At 45.8% G+C, this 23,890-nt stretch overlaps 1 protein-coding gene across 1 annotated transcript in view; it reads left to right on the top strand.

Moving 5' to 3' along the window:
• Positions 1-23,890, top strand: part of LOC138641596 (uncharacterized) — a 118,148-nt gene that overhangs the window by 65,554 nt on the left and 28,704 nt on the right. The window contains exons 5-7 of the mRNA XM_069729096.1: positions 7,793-7,927; positions 8,161-8,341; positions 13,017-13,407. Coding sequence (XP_069585197.1) covers positions 7,793-7,927; positions 8,161-8,341; positions 13,017-13,258 — 558 coding nt within the window. The 3' untranslated portion in view covers positions 13,259-13,407. The remainder of the gene's footprint in view (positions 1-7,792; positions 7,928-8,160; positions 8,342-13,016; positions 13,408-23,890) is intronic.

The raw sequence follows: 23,890 nt of genomic DNA on the forward strand, positions 1-23,890 counted from the left end.
GCCCCCGGAGGCGGATGTGGGGGGCACATACTTTCTCCATATTAATGTCTATGGATGTAGATGAGGACAGTGAAGCCCCCGGAGGAGGATGTGGGGGGCACATACTTTTCTCCATATTAATGTCTATGGATGTAGATGAGGACAGTGAAGCCCCCGGAGGTGGATGTGGGGGGCACATACTGTCTCCATATTAATGTCTATGGATGTAGATGAGGACAGTGAAGCCCCCGGAGGAGGATGTGGGGGGCACATACTGTCTCCATATTAATGTCTATGGATGTAGATGAGGACAGTGAAGCCCCCGGAGGAGGATGTGGGGGGCACATACTGTCTCCATATTAATGTCTATGGATGTAGATGAGGACAGTGAAGCCCCCGGAGGAGGATGTGGGGGGCACATACTTTCTCCATATTAATGTCTATGGATGTAGATGAGGACAGTGAAGCCCCCGGAGGAGGATGTGGGGGGCACATACTTTTCTCCATATTAATGTCTATGGATGTAGATGAGGACAGTGAAGCCCCCGGAGGTGGATGTGGGGGGCACATACTGTCTCCATATTAATGTCTATGGATGTAGATGAGGACAGTGAAGCCCCCGGAGGAGGATGTGGGGGGCACATACTGTCTCCATATTAATGTCTATGGATGTAGATGAGGACAGTGAAGCCCCCGGAGGAGGATGTGGGGGGCACATACTTTCTCCATATTAATGTCTATGGATGTAGATGAGGACAGTGAAGCCCCCGGAGGAGGATGTGGGGGGCACATACTGTCTCCATATTAATGTCTATGGATGTAGATGAGGACAGTGAAGCCCCCGGAGGAGGATGTGGGGGGCACATACTTTCTCCATATTAATGTCTATGGATGTAGATGAGGACAGAGAAGCCCCCGGAGGAGGATGTGGGGGGCACATACTTTCTCCATATTAATGTCTATGGATGTAGATGAGGACAGAGAAGCCCCCGGAGGTGGATGTGGGGGGCACATACTTTTCTCCGTATTAAAGTCTACTAGATTGTGGCCCGATTCTAACGCATCGGGTATTCTAGAATATGCATGTCCCCGTAGTATATGGACAATGATGATTCCAGAATTCGCGGCAGATTGTTGTCGCTGATTGGTCGAGGCAACCTTTATGACATCATCGTCGCCATGGCAACCATTATGACATCTACGTCGATACTGTGCCCGTCGCTGATTGGTCGAGGCGAATTCGCGGCAGACTGTGCCCGTCGCTGATTGGTCGAGTCAACCTTTATGACATCATCGTCGCCATGCTGTGCCCATCGCTGATTGGTCGAGGCCTGGCCCCGTAGTTTATGGACAATGATGATTCCAGAATTCGCGGCAGACTGTGCCCGTCGCTGATTGGTCGAGGCAACCTTTATGACATCATCGTCGCCATGGCAACCATTATGACATCACCGTCGCTGTGCCCGTTGCTGATTGGTCGAGGCAACCTTTATGACATCATCGTCGCCATGGCAACCATTATGACATCGTCGCTGATTGGTCGAGGCAACCTTTATGACATCATTGTCGCCATGGCAACCATTATGACATCATCGTCGCTGTGCCCGTTGCTGATTGGTCGAGGCAACCTTTATGACATCATTGTTGCCATGGCAACCATTATGACATCATCGTCGCTGTGCCCGTTGCTGATTGGTCGAGGCAACCTTTATGACATCATTGTCGCCATGGCAACCATTATGACATCATCGTCGCTGTGCCCGTTGCTGATTGGTCAAGGCCTGGCGGCCTCGACCAATCAGACGCGGGATTTCTACGTCGATACTGTGCCTGTCGCTGATTGGTCGAGGCCTGGCGGCCTCGACCAATCAGGGACGCGGGATTTCCAGGACAGACAGATGGAAAAACCCTTAGGCAATTATATATATAGATAGATGGATGTAAATGAGGACACAGAAGCCCCCAGAGGTGGATGTGGGGGACACATACTTTTCTCCATATTAACATCTATTGCACCATTACGCACTGTATTGTATCTGTCACGACTCCCGGGTAATACTGCTGTGGGAAACGCTGCTACACACCAGCAAGGGAGCTGAGCAAAGCGCCGGGTTACTAACCGGTACAAACAGGACCTGAACCATGTGACAGAGTAGGAGGTGAACGGGGACGGAGCTAGACGCCAGGGAACAAAGGATAAACACAAGAGAGTATTTGAAAAGGCTAAGATCGGAGCCAGGAGATCACGAAGTGCCAAAGGGGTGAGACGGGATTGTCAGAAGTGAAGCCAGAGGTCAGAAATCCACAAGAACAAACAGAGTAACGCACGGAGAGCAAGGAAGACCATTGCAAACCAAGCACACATTCTAGAGGTCAGGCACACAGACTAGAACAGAAAGAATAGCTGACAGCAAATCTTAGTCTGGAGTGAGTATAAATACCTGTCCCAGAGCGAAAGGGATTCATTCAAAATTAACCCTGAGAGAACAGGACATTAACCATGTCCTAACCATGACAATACCCCCCTCTTAACGGGGAGCCACTGGACCCCCAGGCTTCTCAGGGTACCTGGCATGAAAAGCCCGTACCTGTCGATCAGCGTGCACAGAACTGGCCGGAACCCATGACCAATCCTCAATGGAATATCCCTTCCAGTCGATTAGGTACTGAAGCCTCCGGCGCATCCACCGTAAATCAATGATGCGCCCTACCTCGTACTCCATCTGACTCTCTACAAACACTGGTTGAACATTGGATGAAGAATCTTCTCTAACCGTCCCCACAGGTTTTAATAGGGACATGTGGAAGACATTAGATATTTTGAAGGAAGTGGGCAAGTGTAATCTGTAGGCCACCAGGTTGATCACCTCTATAATCTTGTATGGACCTAAAACGTGGGGCCCAACTTCATAGAGGGTATCTAAAGTTTGATGTTACGGGTAGACAACCACACCACCTCCCCCACAGCCAACATAGGAACTGACCCCCTCCTGTCCTCAAAATATTTGTACCTCTTCTGGGCTTTGGAGATGTTCCCCTGAACCTCCTTCCAAAGGGTTCTTAACTGTTGCACCAAACCCTAAGCACCAGGGCAACCAGAATCCATGCGGAAAATTCTCCAAACTGCAGAACAAACCCATAATTGTCCTGAAAAGGAGATTTGCCAATAGACTGATTAATACAACAATGGAACGCAAATTCTGCCATGGGCAATACCTCACACCAGTCCTCCTGTCTGGAAGAGGCAAGGCATCTCAAAATTTGTTCCAACGACTGGTTCGTGCGTTTAGTCTGTCCGTTAGATTCCGGGTGATAAGCAGAGGAGAATGACAATGTAACCCCAACTTCTTACAAAAAGCCCTCCAAAACCTGGCCACAAATTGCACACCCCTGTCAGACATAACATTCACAGGTACCCCATGCAACCGAACTATGTGCTGTATAAACAAGCGAGCCAAGGTTTCAGCAGAAGGTAACGGCACAAAGTGGGCTTGCTTCAAAAATCTATCAACCACTACCCATACTACTGAGTTACTCATGGAAGATTAGTGATACAGTCCATGGTCAGATGTGTCCATGGTTTATCCGGAATTGGCAAAGGTACCAATTCCCCGGCCTTACAAGAGAGCTCTTAGAGTGACCACACACCCTACACGTATTTACAAAGCTTTTGATATCAGTAACCATAGAGGGCCACCAAATATTAGCTACTGCCCCCCGGGTAGCTGCAATCCCAGGGTGTGCACTCAACACAGAATCATGAAATTCTTGCAGGAGTGTGAGACGGAAATGTTTGGGTACAAACAATTTACCTGGGGGTTTATTCCTAGGAACTTATGCTTCCAGAATCTCTCTCTGTAACTCATATGAGACTTCTGCCACAACCACTCTCGGTTCTGGAGGGGACACAGAATCAAAACTTTGGGATGAAGCATGCGCCTTTACATTTTTAGACTTTGGTCGGAACGTAATGGTAAAATGAAACCAAGAAAAAAAAAGTGTCCACCGAGCTTGTCTAGGAGTCAGTCTCTTAGCGGCCTCTATATAGGCCAGGTTTTTATGATCAGTGATGACAGTAACAGCATGAACAGCCCCCTCCATTCATCGAAGGCCAATTTAACCAACAATTCCCTGTTGCCGACCTCATAATTTATCTCGGCCAAAGAGAATTTTTTTTAGAGAAAAAGGCACAGGGTTTAAGGTTAGTAAGGGTGGACAGACCCTGGGACAACACTGCCCCCACCTCAGAAGCGTCGATGTCCATGATAAAAGGTCTTAACGGATCGGGTTGTATCAACACAGATGTTGAAGTAAAACTTTTCTTCAGTGTCTGGGAGGAATTTTTTGCAGCCAAGGACCAATTTTTTAATCCGCCCCTTTTGATGTTGAGGTCCGTCGAGGGTTTCACCACCTGCGAAAACCCTTTAATGAACTTCCTATAGAAGTTAGCGAAGCCCAGGAATCCGTTGCAATCCCTTCAGGTCATGAGGTTGCACCCAATCAGAAATGGCCTGAACCTTCCCCGGATCCATTCGGAATCCCTCCCATGATACAATTAAACCCGGAAAAGACAGTTCTTGCATAAAGAATGAACACTTCTCCAACTTAGAATATAAATGGTTCTCCCTGAGTCTCACAAGAACCGTACGTAGATGGTATAAGTGTGAATGAGTTTCCTCTGAGTATATCAAGATGTCATCCACGTAAATGACCACATAGCGCCCAGTCAGGTCAGAAAAAACAACATTAATGAAATTCTGGAAAACAGCAGGGGCGTTAGTAAGACCGAAGGGCATAACCACATTTTCAATCAAGCCCTTGGTCATCAGAAATGCTGTTTTCTATTCATCTCCCTCTCGGATCCTTAAAAGGTTATAAGCCCCTTTTAAGTCAAGCTTAGAAAACCATTTGGCCCCAGTGAGTTGATTACATAAATCGGGAATCAGGAAGAGGATACGTGTTTTTCACAGTAATCTTATTCAGTTCCCAAAAGTCGAGGCATGGTCGCAAACCACCGTCTTTTTTCTTCGCAAAGAAAAACCCTGCTGCCACGGGTGAGACAGAGGGCCGAATATGCCCCTTGCAGAGGCTCTCTGTGATGTACTCTTTCATGGCTTTGCGCTTAGGCCCAGAACAATTATACAGACGAGCCTTGGGTAATTTAGCTTCAGGGACTAAATCAATAGCACAATCACCGGGCCGATGTGGTGGAAGCGCCTCAGCCTCGCTTTCGGAAAACACTCCTTCGAAGTCCTTAAGGTACTCCGGAATACCCGACAGACGACACAGATACAGACTTTACAAAAAAGTCCCAGGTTACAACACAGACCATTACCCTTACATCTCCATTGAGTGATCTCCCCTGCCACCCAATCATTGACAGGATTGTGGCGTTGAAGCCATGGCATCCCCAGTACCAGTCCAGCAAGCAGATTATTCATAACGAAACAACTTAATTTTTCCACGTGAGTGGAACCCACTTTCAGAGAAAAAACATCAGTCCTGAAACATATTCCATCCCGTGTAAGAGGGGATGAATCAACAGCCACAATTTTAACAGGGTCTTTCAGCCTGACTGTCCCTATCTTATTACGAGTCCCAAATTAGGCATCAATCAAATTAATGGAAGAACCGCAGTCAACAAAGGCGGTGGTCGTCTCCACAGGACTGCCAGCAAGTTCCAATTCCACTTGGAGTACAATTTTTGCAAGCGAGAAAAATGTACCTGGGAGTCTGGACAACCTCCTCGATTGTTGCCCAGACTCGGTCATTTCTCTGACTGTTTCACTGAAGATGGGCAGGAGGGGCAGTTCTTTTTCCAATGTCCAGAGGCTCCACAGTAAAAGCATAGTTGGTTGTCTCTATGGTTCCTTCTCTCTCCATAACCGAGACTGACCCAATCTCCATGGGCTCAGATACAGGTGCAGAGTCACACAATTTGGAGTACAAGGGAGTCTCTTGTTGCGTCACTCTTGCACGGAGTCTCCGGTCCATCCGGACCGCCTGCGTCATGGCGTCCTCCAGGGTATCAAGAGGAGGATGAAGTGCCAGAGCATCCTTCAGACAGACCCTTGCGGAACAACCCCCTCAGGACGTCGTCGTTCCAAGATACTTTGACTGCCCAATGCCTAAACTCCGAACAGAACCATTCAGCGAAGTACCTCCCATGTGACACACTCATCACCATATCCTCTGCCAGACACACTATCAGGCTCATCATAAATGTGCCCCAGAGCCTCAAAGAACAGGTTCACAGACATACGTTCAGGAGCAGAGAAAGAAAGAGAAAGCTCATGCCTGTGGAGCCCCCCTAACAAGGACATTACGACCCCCACCCTCTGCCTTTCATTTTCAGAGGCCCTGGGACGCAACTCAAAGAACAACTTGCATCCCTCCTTAAATACACTAAACAATCTCCGGAGAAACTGTCGGGTAACTTTACCGGTGGCTCGCAGTCCGATAGGAATACATCCGTGGGGCCCCCCCTCCCAGAACCCCAACGGAGCAGACCTCTGTAAAGCACCTGCCACATCTCTCTGCACCTGTTGATGCAAGTGGACCAGGGCTTGCTGCTCCATGGATAGCTTCTGCATAGGCTGGGAGAGCTCATTAATCTGCCCCGTGAGAGCCTGTACCGGATCCATGGCATACCAACACCCCCCACCAGGGTCATCTATAATGTCACGGCTCCCGAGTAATACTGCTGTGGGAAAAGCTGCACACAGCAGCAAGGGAGCTGAGCAAAGCGCCGGGTTACTAGCCAGGTACAAACAGGACCTGAACCATGTGACAGAGTGGGAGGTGATCAGGGGCAGAGACAGACATCAGGGAACAGAGAAAGTATAAACATGAGAGTATTTGAACAAGCTAAGATCGGAGCCAGGAGATCACGAAGTGCCAAAGGGGTGAGACGGGATGGTCAGAAGTGAAGCCAGAGGTCAGAAATCCAGAAGAACAAACAGAGTAACGCACAGAGAGCAAGGAAGACAATTGCAAACTAAGCACTCACTCCAGAGGTCAGGCACACAGACTAGAACAGAAAGTATAGCTGACAGCGAATCCTAGTCTGGAGTGAGTATAAATACCTGTCCCAGATCGAAAGGGAAGCCAGGAAAATTAACACTGAGAGAACAGGATATTAACCATGTCCTAACCATGACAGTACCATTCCGCATAGTATTGTACGATTACATGCAGTATTGCACCATTACGCGCAGTATTGCACCATTACGCGCAGTATTGCACCATTACGCGCAGTGTTGTACCATTACGCACAATATTGTACCATTACGCACAGTATTGTACCATTACGCACAGTATTGCACAGTTACGCACAGTATTGCACCATTATGCACAGTATTGCACAGTTACGCACAGTATTGCACCATTCCACACAGTGTTGTACCATTACGCACAGTATTGTACCATTACCCACAGTATTGTACCATCATGCACAGTATTGTATCATTACCCACAGTATTGTACCATTACCCACAGTATTGTACCATCATGCACAGTATTGTATCATTATGCACAGTATTGCACCATTCCACACAGTGTTGTACCATTATGCACAGTATTGTACCATTATGCACAGTATTGTACCATTACCCACAGTATTGCACCATTATGCACAGTATTGTACCATTATGCACAGTATTGCACCATTCCACACAGTGTTGTACCATTACGCACAGTATTGTACCATTACCCACAGTATTGCACCATTATGCACAGTATTGTATCATTATGCACAGTGTGCTCCCAGTGTTGTGTGACTTAGTGATGGCGGTTTGTTCTGTTCTCACATTAGACGGAGGCAGAACTTGCGGTGAAGTTTCCAGGACAGCGGATCTCCTGTTCTTATAGCTCTACAATCCCACGACTTCCACCAAATCCCTCCCGTGTTGACCGCTTGGTTGTAGATCAGTTTCGAGAGCAGGCACGGGTAAGTCTCTATACACATAGACCATGCGCTGATGTACATCATGCCTCCTCTAGTCACCTCCACAGCTGCACTTACATTCTGAGGGTCCCTTATTTTGATGGTTGGTCCTCAGGTGTTTGGTGACAGATCTGCTGGACGCTCGGAGATCAATCTTATTTCCTCCTGGATTTTGAAAGCAGCTCTGGATGTGATTGGAGAAGTGTCTTTCTCTCACACCTCTCTGCCTCCACCAGGCCGTTTCATTGGTGAAAATAATGGAGAGAATACGCGGAGAGACTCTTCATGTGAACATACACATCGCCCTGGAGCACCACCTGGAAGCCGTGCACCTCACACAAGCGCGGCGGAAAGATGAGATTATTAATGCTGCCAACCGCCAGAAGCAAGGCGTCCCGCGGTACAACAACGAGAGGGGTACGGACAATGTGTGCTGTCAGCAGGTGCAGGACATGCGTGGTCCTGTAGGGGTATCATAGAGCGAGTCTTGTCCCAGGGGCCCCATGCATCCCTACCACCAGGGTCCTGCAGCCACCTGCCCTCATCACATCACCCTGATGATGAGGATTTGTCTGAGGGGCATGAAGCCTCAGCTCGTGGAGCAGGGTGGGAATGTGATGACGGGCGTGACTCCACTAGTGTCCATGTCATGAGAAATACTGAGTACTCCTTCCGTTCGCTCTGGTGCACATCAACATCTAGTCCTTAAAATGTCTTCACATTTTGTAAATCTAACCACAGACGAAGAATGAGAAATCAGAAATTACTTTGTGCCATTACCATGTGACATGTTCCCAAAACTAACCTAAAATGCGGGAGCTGTGTGAAAAATTAAGTGAGATCAGTCATTTTCCTTTCTGGTTTTGTGCTGCTTTTATTTCTGCAGCATGTCAATTCTTTGTGGTTTTTTTGCCCCGTTTTTTGTCCATTTTCTTCAATTGAGTCAGTCGAATACTCGCAAAAAATGCGTTTGTAAAAATGCGGATTTGCTGAGTTTTTTATTGCGTTTTTACCAACTTCATGTCAAGTGTTTCGCACGCTGTCATCTGTGTGAGCGCGAGAAACATCAGTGCAGTGATCGGCAGTAACGTTACTGCCGATAAAATTGTTCAGAGCGCTGCGTGAGAGCATGACTCACCCGCAGTAAAAAGCTTACCGCAGGTCACGGGCATCAGCTGATGAGGAACGACTACTCCCTGCTGTCCCTGATTACAGCGGGAGCAGGCAGTGGCTGATGGGTGTAGCCATCAGCTGGCCCTTGTGCTCAAACTAAAAAAAAAAGTTAAAATAAAGAAATAAATATTACCATAAAAATAAAAAAAGACACAGTTACACTCCCCTTACACCTAATCCCTTAAACACATTGTCTCCTGTAAAAAAAATAAATAAAAAAACACCATATACTTATCTTAACACCTAATCCCCGGTGCCCATGTCACCTAGAAAAAGGAAAAAATAATAAACCACCGTATCCCTCACCTTTCTGGCGTAATCTGATGTGACTGCTCTACCCCACAGGAGCGTGTAATTGTGTTACGGCACCGCTGCGTAAGAAAGTTCTCACGCAGCAGAAGTGCTGTAAATGAGGTCACCGGGGCTCATCAGCTGATGAACTCTGGTGAACTTTCTCACTGCAGCTCAGGGCTACACGCTGCAGGATTACAGGCTCCTGTGTCAATGCTGTGATCAGGATTGTCCTGGGACATTATGGATTATCTCTTCACTTCAGACAGGTGAGGATGTTGGCTTCAGTGGACTGGGCGATGTGAGTATGGTTTAGATTCAATAAAGGAGTCAATGTCATTATTTCAAATTAAGGACTTTTTTTTGGGTGTCTGTGTTTTTATAATATTACTATGGGGTTAGTAATGGGGGCGTCTTATAGACGCCCCTCCATTACTAACTGTTGGGTTTAATGTCACTGAACAATACAAAGGTGACATCAACCCCCCCCAACTATCACCCCACATGCCACTGCACCAGGGTAAGTGAGAAGAGTGAGGCTAAGTCCCAGATTTGGAACATCTTATGGGAACTGATGTTTTTAGCCTGGGGTACCAAGATTCATGGCCCCTTCCTTCGCTATTAACCCCTTACTGACATCGGACGGTATAGTATGTCCGATGTCAGCTCCCCTGCTTTGATGCAGGGCTCCGCGGTGAGCCCGCATTAAAGCCGGGACATGTCAGCTGTTTTGAACAGCTGACATGTGCCCGCAATATCGGCGGGTGAAATCGCGATTCACCCGCCGCTATTAACTAGTTAAATGCCGCTGTCAAACGCAGACAGCGGCATTTATCGCATCCGGCCGGGCGGCCGGAAATGACGTCATTGCCGACCCCCGTCACATGATCGGGGGTCAGCGATGCGTCTCCATTGTAACCATAGAGGTCCTTGAGACCTCTATGGTTACTGATCGCCGATGGCTGTGAGCGCCACCCTGTGGTCGGCGCTCACAGCACACCTGATTTTCTGCTACATAGCAGAACAGCAGATCGCTTCTATGTAGCAGAGCCGATCGTGCTGTGCCTGCTTCTAGCCTCCCATGGAGGCATGGCAAAAGTTAAAAAAAATGTGAAAAAAATTAAAAAAATGTAAAAGTTTAAATCACCCCCCTTTCGCCCCAATCAAAATAAATCAATAAAAAAATCAAATCTACACATATTTGGTATCGCCACGCTCAGAATCGCCCGATCTATCAATAAAAAAAAGCATTAACCTGATTGCTAAACGGCGTAACGAGAAAAAAAATCAAAACGCCAGAATTACGTTTTTTTGGTCGTCGCGACATTGCATTAAAATGCAATAATGGGCGATCAAAAGCACGTATCTGCGCCGAATTGGAATCATTAAAAACGCCAGCTTGGCACGCAAAAAATAAGCCCTCAACCGACCCCAGATCATGAAAAATGGAGACGCTACGAGTCTCGGAAAATGGCACAATTTTTTTTTTTTTTTTTTAGCAAAGTTTGGAATTTTTTTTCACCACTTAGGTAAAAAATAACCCAGACATGTTTTGTGTCTATGAACTCGTAATGACCTGGAGAATCACAATGGCAGCTCAGTTTTAGCATTTAGTGATCCTAGCAAAAAAGCCAAACAAAAAACAAGTGTGGGATTGCACTTTTTTTGCAATTTCACCGCACTTGAAATTTTTTTCCCGTTCTAGTACACGACATGATAAAACCAATGATGTCGTTCAAAAGTACAACTCGTCCCGCAAAAAATAAGCCCTCACATGGCCAAATTGGCGGAAAAATAAAAAAGTTATGGCTCTGGGAAGGAGGGGAGTGAAAAACGAACACGGAAAAACGAAAAATCCCACGGTCATGAAGGGGTTAATATCAGCCCACAGCTGTCTGCCTAGCCTTTGCTGGTTATTAAGTAAAAGGGGACCCTACATCATTTTGTTACGGGGGTCCCACATTTTTATAACCAGGAAAGGCTAAGTATACAGTTGTGAGCTGATATTAATAGCCTGGGAAGCTCCATGGACATTACCCCCCTATAAACATCTGCCTCCAGCCGTCGGCTTTCCCTCAGCTGGTTAAGAAAATTACACTGGAGCCCACGCCATTTTTTTCAGAAAAATAATAACTAATGACATATACAGTAAGCTGCACACCACACTGTACTAATTGTATATGTGACATCTTTAGACCTATTCTATGTGTATATATCTATTCTGTCAGGTCACCCTGCGAGTTTTCGTTTTTCAACATGAAATGTCGGGTTTTCAAGGACATGGGTGTGTGAAAATTGGACGGCACTCGCATGGTCTGAATGACGTGTGATTTTTTTTCTTGCACCCATTGACTTGCATTGGCGAATCTTGTCCGATACACGAGGATTATCGCGCCATGCTGAGTTTTTTTCCTCAGTCCAAATTCAGTTGAGAAAAAAAAATTGCAGACGAGCAAAGACTCCGAGATATAAAAATCGGACCGCAGTCTGACCAATGTTATCGGATTGCTCTGGTCTGTTTTTCTCGCAGATGAGTATGAGCCCTAATAGCCCCGGCGTCTCCACCGCCAGGTATCGCAGCGCACAGTTCAGCCAGGAGTTTGGTTACCGCCTATTTAGGTTTATTCGGTGATAACCCTTGGATCACCGTCGGACCTGGGGTGAGAATATTGGGTTAATTTAATGATTAAAGAATGTGTCTTGTTTTATTTCAAAGTCTTCTATTCTCGGTGAGTTTATTTAACTCTTTCCTTACAGGTTTAGTAGTGAGGGGTCTGGCTGATAGCGACGGCTGCTGACCCAACCCCTAATCCCATTACCCCGATACCACTGCACCAGGGCAGACGGGGCAGCTGAGCGCTGGGATTTTTAGCCTGGGATGGGGCAAATAAGAATGTAAAAGAAGTTATTGAACAAGGAAATTACACCATAAAATTTTTTCTTTTCCCTTTTTCAAAAATATCCAAAAGTATTCATTGCTGTAGAAAAATGCGTAAAAAGCGCATGTTTTTTCTGTTGCGTTTTTGCTGTAAACAAATTCCTGGAGTTGCAGAGATTTCAGCAATCAGATGGTCACGGTGTGCGCGAAGCCTCAGACTCTGAGCTGTAGCTCTTGGGGGTTTCCTTAGTTTCTGAGCATTGTACAGTGTGACCTTGGAGTGTATTTGCTGGGATTTCCACTCCTGGAAGATTTTCATCTGTCTTCAGTTTTTGCCAATTGTGAATAATCGTTTTCTCTATGGATCGATGGACTCCAAATTGAAATGTTTTTTATGACCTCCCAGATTGATGGGCAGCAGCGATGGCTTCCCTAAGATTAAGGCTTGGTTCTGTACTTGCCTCATTTACAGACTATTCTAAGGACTAGGCGTTTTTTTATTATATTCTGATGCGTAAAACTATAGAATTCAGAGAAGGTTACTCAGTTTTTCTCATGCCTGTAATAAGCCGTTACACCTATATGGTAGTCGGCCTACCACAGCGTGGCCCTTGGACTGACAGGGTATCTCGCCCATAAACGGCAGCGGTGAATGTGCCCAGTCTGGCGCTGCCTAGCGGGGTGTCTACGGGTATGGCACTTGTACCCACGTTGTATGTTCTGGCGGCTTTCATTACTTTCTTTTCTCAGATGTCCTGGCTCTGGCAGCCGCCATTAAGGAGATGGTATTGTCCACGAGGAGGGCGCGGACGGCACTGTGGTGTTCTCTACAGATGACTTTGTCTAAGTCGTCATCGGGTGTCACTGTTAAGCAGGAAGATATCGAAAGAGCCTTACAAGAGCTGTGTCCAGCGAAGCCCCCGAGCACAGAAGTGGAGCTGCACGCAGATGTCGGCTTTGGGTCTGGAAGAGACGGCAGTGCGCTCCCTTAGATCCACAGCCTCTTCCAGCCATGAGTCGGTTCATGAATGTAGCGCAGGCACATCTCTCGGTGACTCCACCATCATGTCAATCTTTGTATGATTTCTGCTGCATTTCTAGCATTTTAGTTCTGCACCTGTGACCTGTTCTGTGCATGAAGGTGAGAGGCCTTTATCCAAGGAGTTCTCTCACAATCAAAAGCAGTTTTAATCAATAGATCTTAGGATATTAAGTCCCACAATTGGATATGTTTAAAAAAATGTTCCTGTGCCGAGATAATCTTATTAATGTTCCCCTGCTATGTGCTATGTTTCTTGCAGTGTCTGACCAAGTAGAACTGCGGCAGCTCAAGGTCGTGCATACACAGCTCCTGGCTGAAGAAAGCATAAAGGTACCGTCACACATAATGATATCGTTAACGATATTGTTGCTTTTTGTGACGTAGCAACGATATCGTTAACGAAATCGTTATGCGTGACAGCGACCAACGATCAGGCCCCTGCTGGGAGATCGTTGGTCGCTGGGGAACGAACAGAACTTTATTTCGTCGCTGGACCTCCCGCTGACATCGCTGAATTGGCGTGTGTGACGCCGATTCAGCGATGTCTTCACTGGTAACCAGGGTAAACATCGGGTTACTAAGCGCGGGGCCGCGCTTAGTAACCCGATGTTTACCCTGGTTACCATTGTAAAAGTAAAAAAAAAAACACTACATACTTACATTCCTGTCACGTTCCTCAGCGTCAGCTTCCCTGCGCCCCCCAGTGTCAGCGCCGGCCGTAAAGCAAAGCACAGCGGTGACGTCACCGCTCTGCATTCCGGCCAGCGCGCTTACACAGTGCAGGGAAGCTGACGCTGGGGGACGCGACAGAAATGTAAGTATGTAGTGTTTTTTTTTTACTTTTACAATGGTAACCAGGGTAAACATCGGGTTACTAAGCGCGGCCCTGCGCTTAGTAACCCGATGTTTACCCTGGTTACCCGGGGACATGGGGATCGTTGGTCGCTGGAGAGCGGTCTGTGTGACAGCTCTCCAGCGACCAAACAGCGACGCTGCAGCGATCAGCATCGTTGTCTAGATCGCTGCAGCGTCGCTTAATGTGAGAGTACCTTTAGTGAATACACTGATACCACCACTGGGACTCTCCGATGCTTGCTTATGTAAGGGAACCCATTTCTCTGTTTGTTTCACAGCTCTGATTGTTCTGCCGTGTCACCAGCCTTATAAGCTCATCATTAATTAAATTACTGACAGAGTTCAATGGCCAACCAAGCTTTCACATCACTGACTTGGTTTGTGATGTGCTCACAGGGCTGGTAAAATGGCAGAAACAATCATACCTGTGATAAAACAAACAAGCAGGAAAATTGTGTTACCTCACGCAAAAAAAGCAGCTGAAATTCCCAGGTGTGTCATCTCTCAAGCTTTCTTCCTTGGCCGGATGCTATGTGTGCGTGACCATGACCTGCATTAGCTCTACCTGATCAGATATAGCAGAGGAACATTCATAAGATTTTCTCTGCACAGGAACTTTTTTAAGCACAACCAATTGTGGAACTTATTAATAATATTTATTGTTTAAAATGAATTTTTTTTCATGGGACAAGCCCTTTAAGGTGCTCCATTATTGTATCATTTTGTATATACACTTACTTTATTTCTATAATAAGTTACTCTTGTTCACTTGTAATGGGAGAGTTTTTACACTAAGGGTTTATGTAGACCCATAGCGGTCCTAATAATCTTCATTTTATTTCTGTGGAAAGTTACCAGTGTTCATGTATGAAGGGGACACTTTTACACTGGGGGTTTAATTTACACCCTTAGCAGACCCAATAATGTTAATTTTCCTTCTACGGTAAGTCACTACTGTCCATCTATGAAAGGGACAATTTTTACTCTTTGAGGAGTGCTTTAGACCCCATAGTGGTCCCTACAATTTTATATGATTTTTATGGTAATTTACCAGTGTTCATGTATGACAGGTGCAATTTTTACACTAAAGGGTGATGGTATGACCCAAAGTGGCCCCCACAATTTTCATTTTTATGGCAAGTTACCAGTGCTCATGTGTAAAGAGGATAGTTTTTACACCAGGGATTTATGTGAGACCCATTGTGGTCCCTACAATTTTCATTTCTGTGGTAAGTTACCCAAGTTCGCATATGAAAGTGACAGTTTATACACTAGGAGAGTTACGTTAAACCCTTCGCAATCCCAACTTTAAATGTGGTAAGTTACCAGTGTTCATGTATGAAGGGGACAGCGTTATACCGTGTCAAATTAGACCCATTGCAGTCCCTACCTATTTTTTTTTATTATTTCTATGGTGTTCTTCTTTGAAGGGGATAATTTTTAAATTAATGCGTTACAGAAATATCCATAGTGGTCAATACAATTTTTTTTTGTGTGCCAAAGAAGCAGAGCACTGACCCTGCTTATAGGAAACTGCGTCATTACTGGGTGCAGTGATCATGATCTGGATTATTATTGCTGTCCCAACCACTTGGCATAGCTGCAATCAATGCATGAGAATATATTGTAGATATATTAACCCTGTGCGCCACTAACATAGTTATACATAGGATAAGTCCTGTATTTATCTCATAGAGCAGGAGATCAGGACCGAGAAGCGCAGGAAGTGTTGGGTTCGGATCTCCCATGACATCTATACTATTATATACATGGGGTGTACTATCGCTCAGGACAATACTCCTGTTTTATGTTGACCGTGGAATGACTATTTAATCTAGTTTGCACTTAATATAAGGTATAGTTAATTTACCAGATCTTATTTAAAGGGATATACATTCCGTATTTATTTTGGGTATGAATCTATTTTACTAAATGCTGTTTTTAATCTATTTACTCAGGAATTCTAGTCCGTCTATAGTAGAGGTACGTATTCTCATAGGTTTATCTGGCTGATGCAGAGTATTTAAGAGTTTACCAAAGCTTTCCTTCATTGTGTGCTGTAGATTTTATGCCCCCTGTGGTGTCACAGCAATGATCTCCTCCGTGGCTTCAGACAATCACGTCTCCCGTGTTAATGTGAATGTGTGACTGGAGATCTGGTTTCTGTTGTCAGCACCTCATGGTTGTCAGTGTTGCCATGTTTCAAAGCCGACAGATGGCGACATCATTGCTGGGTCCATTCACTTGTATGAGACGCCGTCTGTCCTGTAAGCACTCGCATTGTAGCTTCGGTGCATGTAAAGTCTTGTGTTGTTGTATTGTTTTTTTATGTCTGTGAGGCCTCATATGTGTCTCCACTGGCTAGACCTCAGGTGATGGCTCCTGGTGCCTAAATATATGAAGTGTCTTCTATACATTCCAGCCCGTGGGTCTCCCGGCTGTGCGGCCTGTGGATCACCTGGCTGTGTGGCCCATGGGTCTCCCAGGGTTGCTGCCCATGGGTGGCCTAGTGGGTGCGTGGCCCCCCGGCTTTGCGGCCCGTGGGTCTCGCAGCTCCAGCTATTCGGCCTGACGACCACCCGCCTGTGTGACCCAGCAGGTGCGTGGCCCGTGGGTCTCCCAAGGTTGCTGCCCATGGGTGGCCCAGTGGGTGCGTGGCCCCCCGGCTTTGCGGCCCGTGGGTCTTGCAGCTCCAGCTATTCGGCCTGACGGCCACCCGGCTGTGTGGCCCAGCAGGTGCGTGGCCCGTGGGGGTGATACAGCTACGTGGCCTGGCGGTCACCAGGCTGTGCGGGCCGGCGTCCACCGTGCAGGGAGGGAGTCTGTGCTGTTTCCTGCTCCTAGAGTCCCACCCGTTGATTCCAGCATTGTTACTTTATTAGCTTTTTTTATATTGCCATTTCCTCTCCCAAGTTTTTTTTTCGAGGAAGGCACTTCGCAAAACCACAAAACGTTGGCGCTTTTTCGCTTCAAACCTCTTTATTGCCGCCATTTTATTTTTTTGCACTTTTCCCGTGTTTTTTGAGGAGTTTTCCAGATGTTTTTATAATTCCATTCAACAAGGAAGAAACCGCTATCAGTTTGTCAAGCAAAAACACTGACAAAACGCTCCAGAAGGTCAATAGTGCGTCCAAGCGTCTTCCGATCGTCTCTTCCCATTGACTTTTGTTGTAAAGGATAGAGCGTCTTCAGAGTGGAGAACGGACTGGTTACGTCTTTTAACTGTTTGGCATCCATAGAATCCTGAAGCGGTTAAAAGATGCTCTATAGACTGAGTGTGTGAACGGCGGGTCGTCAGTACAGAGAAATGCCAATGTTCATTCTTTTTAGCATTTCATAGACTCTTTTTTTAGTCAGATTTTGGAGCAAACCCACCTGTGAAATATTTGTGCACATACCATAACAGTATGGCGAAACTGAGGTGATGAGGGAGGATTGTGGAGAGGTTACAGAGATAGAAGAAGAGCATGGAAGATCCTGAGTAACAAAAGAAGAGAATTGCTGGGCTTGGGCTGTGAAGTGAAATTATGGCAAGGCTAAAGTAACTGAGGAGGCGTATAAAAAGGCTGAGGAAATTGGGTAGGATTCTGGAGTGGCCAGAGTACTTTGGGGCCGTTTGTGGCTTGGGGCAGGTTTGATGCTGTTTTGGGCTTGGGGAAGGTTTGGTGCTGAGTTGGGCTCTGGGCAGGTTTGATGCTGTGTTGGGCTCTGGGCACATGTGGTGCTGTGTTGGGTTCTGGGCAGGTGTGCTGTTTTGAGCTCAGGGCAGGTTTGGTGCTGTGTTGGGCTCTGGGCAGGTTTGATGCTGTTCTGGGCTCAGGGCACTTTTGGTGCTGTGTTGGGCTCGGGGCAGGTTTGTTCCTGTGTTGGGCTTTGGGCAGGTTTGAAGCTGTGTTGAGCTTGGGGCAGGTTTGGTGCTGTGTTGGGCTCGGGGCAGGCTTAATGCTTTGTTAGGCTCGGGGCAAGTTTGGTGCTGTATTAGACTCACGGCAGGTTTGGTGCTGTATTACACTCACGGCAGGTTTGGTGGAATGTTGAGCTCAGGGCAGGTTTGGTGCTGTTTGGCTCTGGATAAGTTTGGTGCTGTGTTGGGCTCTGGGCAAGTTTTGTGCTGTTTTGAGCTCAGGGCAGGTTTAGTGCTGTGTTTGTCTCAGAAAGGTTTGGTCCTGCGTTGGGCTTGGGGTAGGTTTGGGGCCGTGTTTGTTTGGCTCAGGGCACGTTAAGGACCGTGATTTGCTCGGGGCAGGTTTGGAGATGTGTTTGACTCAAGGCAGATTTGGGGTCGTGTTGTGTTCGGGGCAGGCTTGGTGATGTGTTTGATGTGTTTATTTTTCGGCTCGGGGCATGTTAAGGAATATGCATGGAACAGGGTAGGTTTGGGCTGTGTTTCGCTAAGGGAATGTTTGGTGATGTGTTTGATGTGTTTATTTTTTGGCTCAGGGCAGGTTTGGGCTGTGTTTCGCTTGGGGCAGGTTTGGTGGTGTGTTTGTTTGGCTTGTAGCAGGTTTGGTGATGTGTTTGTTCAGCTCACGACAGGTTTGGGGCAGTGTTTGGCTCAGGGCAGGTTTGGTTATGTGTTTGTTGGGTTTGGGGCATGTTTGGTGATGTGTTTGTTAGGCTTGGGGCAGGTTTGGTTATGTGTTTGTTAAGCTCAGGCTGGTTTGGTGATGTATTTGTTTGGCTCAGGACAGGTTTGGGGCCGTGTTTGGCTCGGAGCAGGTTTGTGATGTGTTTGTTGGCCTCGGGGCAGGTTTGGTGATGTGTTTGTTGGGCTGAGGTCAGGTTTGATGATGTGTTTGTTCACCTCTGGCAGATTTGGTGATGTGCTTGACTCGGCAGGTTCGGGCCATGTTTGGCTTGGGCAGATTTGGTGATGTGTTTGTTGGGCTCGGGATAGGTTTGGTGATGTGTTTGTTGGCCTCAGGGTAGGTTTGGTGATATGTTTGGCTCGGGACAGGTTTGGTGATGTGTTTGTTGGGCTCGGGGCAATATTGGTGATGTGTTTGTTGGGCTCGGGGCAGGTTTGGTAATGTGTTTGGCTCGGGGCAGGTTTGATGATGTGTTTGTTGCACTCGGGGCAGGTTTGGTGATCTGTTGGGCTCGAGGCAGGTTTGGTGACGTGTTTAGCTTCAAGGCAGGTTTGGTGATCTGTTGGCTCAGGGCAGGTTTAGTGATGTATTTGGCGTCAGGATTGGTTTAGGGTCTGCTCTTTCTGTGTTTCTTATGAGGGGCTTTTATTTTATTTGTGTGTGGGTTCGATTATCTTTTTGTTCAGTTGTACGTGGTGTCTAAAGCCATGTTTGACTTGGGCCAGATTCTAGGACTGGTGAATCTGACGTCCCACAGAATTTCTTGTCTACAGCGGACATTCCGTCATTTGCACCTCGCATGTAATAGTAGTATGAGGACAAAAGAAGCATTAACTCTTTATTCTCCACATTACTGTAACAGTGCGGGATACGAGGGAGATGATGTATGTGATGTGTCCTACGCTGAGGGGCAAAGTACCGTTATGGGCATCATTATGAGGCCTCATTTCACTCCATTAAACAACGTAGTTTGGGGTGTTGGAGTTCCAGGACTCGCCATGATTGTGTTACTAGTAGACCCCTGGACGGTGCAGCGTGTGATTGCTGCTCTGATCTGATGGTATTTATTCTATACCCAGAATTAGTGTGAAGCAGCATGCTCCAGAGCTGCACTCATACTTCATAGTGTGTATTGTGGCTTTGATGAAATGATGATGGGTGAATTGCTGCTCTCTAGCTGTATTTTAATTGCTCCCATCTAATAGTGGCTCAGTGATAAACATGATGATCTCTGCTCCGCAGCCACTGCTCGGTCCTAGAGGAGACATGATTTCTGTATCATCTGTGTTTTGTGCTTCGTTCTGAGGACGTTTGTCATCTTCTGTGGACGACAATAAAATCAGTGATCGACTCTTGTTTCTTGTCTGATTCTCTGATGTCTCAGCCGCTGCGGTCCCATCACATAGAACACGTCCCCGTACAGTAAGTCCGTGAGGAGGAAGAGGGACGTGATCCATGGGGGCAGAACCCAGGAGTTCTCCTTTCCACATAGGTGATGGTTGAGTCATCATGTCAATTTAGAGAAGTCTGCAGAGTTTTCTTCTTTATGGCCTGTGACTGAATGTAAGAGTCACTGTTTTATCCTCCAGTCACCTCCAGAGCTGCGGTCACTATTCTTATGTTACATCGTGTCTTATACTCCTGTCACCTCCACAGCTGCAGTCACTAATCTGCTGTTACATCATGTCTTATCCTCCAGTTACCTCCAGAGCTGCAGTCACTATTCTGCTGTTACATCATGTCTTACTGTTGTTTCCCATGAATGGGAACAACTTTTGTATTCTCTATGTTATGCATTGCATTCTGTTGTTGCTAGGGAGAAGCCCTGCCCTTTTAAGTTTGCCCCTTCTCTTTTGTAGTTGATGGTGTTTAGCCTTTGCTCCTCCCTTCATTTTCATTATCAGTTTGCTGCAGCCATTTTTGGATGCACATGTATACTTCACTATTTGGAATTACGCTTTCCACCTGCATTGAGCTTAGATACAAGATTTCAGAGAAAATCAACTATTTCTCCTGTACTCTTATTACAAATCAGTGTGGCTGATTTGGCACTGTCTGAGGCTGCATCGCATGTGAGTACAACAGTCATACAGTTATCTAAGAGATTGATGGCTAAGGATTTAGATACTCTTACTGCCTTGAAGAGTCAGAATAGTGGAAAGAGTGGCCTGCCTCCAAGAACAGTATACAGCTTACCATCCAGAGAAAGGAATATCTATCAAGCTAATTGTGAAGACACAACAGCTTCATAGAGTCTGCAGACACTGCCTGTGCTGCGGATTAACAGCCACATTGTATGTGAGCTCTTCTGCAGCTAGGAGCAGAACAGCTCCCACCTTTTCATTCCTGTGTACAATGGCAAAGACAGGAAGGATCTATAATTCTCTGCCTGATTTACAACAGCAAGAAAAAGACGCAGGATCTCACTCAGCCTGCAGTGAAAGATCCAAACGCTTGACTAAACCTACATGGAAGGTCAAAGACAATCTAGAAACCGCCAAATGTGAATTACTTTCCAGTGTAACTAACCTATGCAAAGGGTTAAACACTAAATATCCCTCAAGGATAAGTTTAGTAACAGGTCACATGACAACACCCCAAACCGGCTAATCCAAAGCACAATGGGTCTAAGAGTTTATTTGACCAAATATATTTTATATTAAACAATATTATAGATTAAAATATTACAGAGCAACACAAACTAAGCAGGCACACAAAAGGGGTCCATAAAACATTATTAACACAGTCCACTTGTAAGGTAAGCAAATAAATATTGCTAAAATTGTTCCCCACTCCAATACAATGATGGCTCAAAGCACATCCACTACAATTCCTGTTTAGGAGGACATCTCCGGGAAAGATCGCCTCCAGGCATGCGCACAAGATCCAGATGCAGAGTATAGTATCATAAGCAGTCCAAAGAGACATTCACAGATCTTAACAATTAAGACCAGTCTACCCATGAACCCTGGATTTATGTATATGTGTGAAGGATAATAATAATCTTAATGATCTTTATTTTTATATAGCGCTAACATATTCCGCAGCGCTTTACAGTTTGCACACATCATCGCTGTCCTTGACAGGGCTCACAATCTAAATTCCCTATCATCAGTATGTCTTTGGAATGTGGGAGGAAACCGGAGTACCCAGAGGAAACCCACGCAAACACGGAGAGAACATACAAACTCTTTGCAGATGTTGTCCTGGGTGGGATTAGAACCCAGGACCCCAGCGCTGCAAGGCTGCTGTGCTAACCACTGAGCCACCTGCCCTGGAAGGATGAATATAAGTGTGCTGAAAGCGATCTGTCCAATAGTGTAGTAAATAGAGTAAAACGAAAAAATAATATAGTTAAAAAGGGGACCAAAAAAAGGGAGTGACTAGACCAATAAGATAAAACTAGTAAAAAGGTGAATGATAAATTGTAAATAAAAGGATAAATAAATAAAAGTGGCTCAAGTGACAGTGACTTTAAGTGTACATATAACAAAGCTGGGTGCATAACAATTGTATAAAATACCACATTACTAAAAGTGACATAATAAATATCACACATTGTACACAAGTACAAATAGAAGGAAAAAAATTAACATAAAACATGACATACATAGAAAAATTGAAGTCCCACGTAGTTCCTTAGAAGAACCCCAAGATGAGTCCATCCATAAGCCAAATTCTTTGTCATAGGTAGGCTTGAATCAATATTTCTATCCAAGACGGACCTAGTTAGAAGTGATATATCGCCAGAAGAAATAATTGATGAACTGCACAAAGGCCCTATACTTAGGGAACCAAACTACATCCTGAAGCAGAATGGTCATCTCAACCAGGTAACAAAACAAACATCTGAAAAAATAAAAGAATAATTAAAAACATAGAAAAAACAATTGATACACTAAAAAGCCAAAGCTAGATAAAAAGCCCATTAATCTACAAAAAGTACCCAAACCCGTGATTTTCATTTAACCCCTCCCATACCATAGTATTAAGCCTATGGATCCATCGACTTTCTACTTTAGACAGTATTTTAAATAGGTCCCCACCCCTAGTACCCAATGATACCTGGTCTATCGCCATAACTTGGAGGACATTTCCATCAGAGTTGGATGACTTGAAATGCCTAGGGAGGGTCTTTAATTGTTCCCCTTCCTTAGCCTCCCTGGACTTCTCGATGTCCCGCGCATGTTCCCGTATTCTTATTCGTAATTCTTTTGTAGTCATTCCAATATATAACTTATCACATGGACATCTTGCCAAATAGATCACCCCTTTTGAAGAGCATGTTAAATATTTCCTAATGCAAAGAGTGCGGGTATGATCACTATTTTGGAAATCCTTGCCCTTAACCATATTGGTACAGGCCTTGCACCGTCGACAGGGGAAAAAAAACTCTGAATTTCACCAAAAAGACCACTTTGAACACTTTTTAGAAGACAAGTAATGACACCGCACCAATAGATCTGGCAGGTTCTTAGACCTTTCGGCTGTAATGATGGGTTTGTCTGAGAGTTTTTTTAAGAATGGGGTCAGCGAGTAAGATATGCCAATGCTCATGTATGATATTGGAAAACTCCACTGTTCATTGAAGGATGTAATTAGCCTGACCTTGTTAATGTCGGTAACACTATAGTTGTTCTGTATATATATATTCTGTGGCCTCCCCGCTAACTCTCTTGCACCTCTCCAGTCTGTCCTCAACTCTGCTGCCCGGCTAATCCACCTCTCTCCTCCCCTCTGCAAATCCCTCCACTGGCTCCCAGTTCCCCAACGAATCCAATTCAAACTACTAACACTGACCTACAAAGCCATCCATAACCGGTCCCCTCCCTATATCTCTGAACTAATCTCCCTATATCTTCCCTCACGGAATCTTCGATCCTCCTAAGACCTCCTACTCTCCACACATTCCTCACCCAACCGCCTCCAAGATTTCTCCCAAATATCCCCCATCAGTAGAGAATATATATTTTTTTGCACGCAAGTACTGTCCCACTGGTATGGAACATATTGTACGCCGTAAGTGCGATGATTTGGCATGTAAGATAGAATTAGTGGCCGTCTGCTTCCGAAAAATATCCGTAAGAATTGTACCATCCTCTCTAACCATTATATCAATGTCAAGGAAATTAACCTTA

Source organism: Ranitomeya imitator, chromosome 6, assembly GCF_032444005.1.
Source record: "Ranitomeya imitator isolate aRanImi1 chromosome 6, aRanImi1.pri, whole genome shotgun sequence".
In the NCBI taxonomy this organism is placed as follows: Eukaryota; Metazoa; Chordata; class Amphibia; order Anura; family Dendrobatidae; genus Ranitomeya; species Ranitomeya imitator.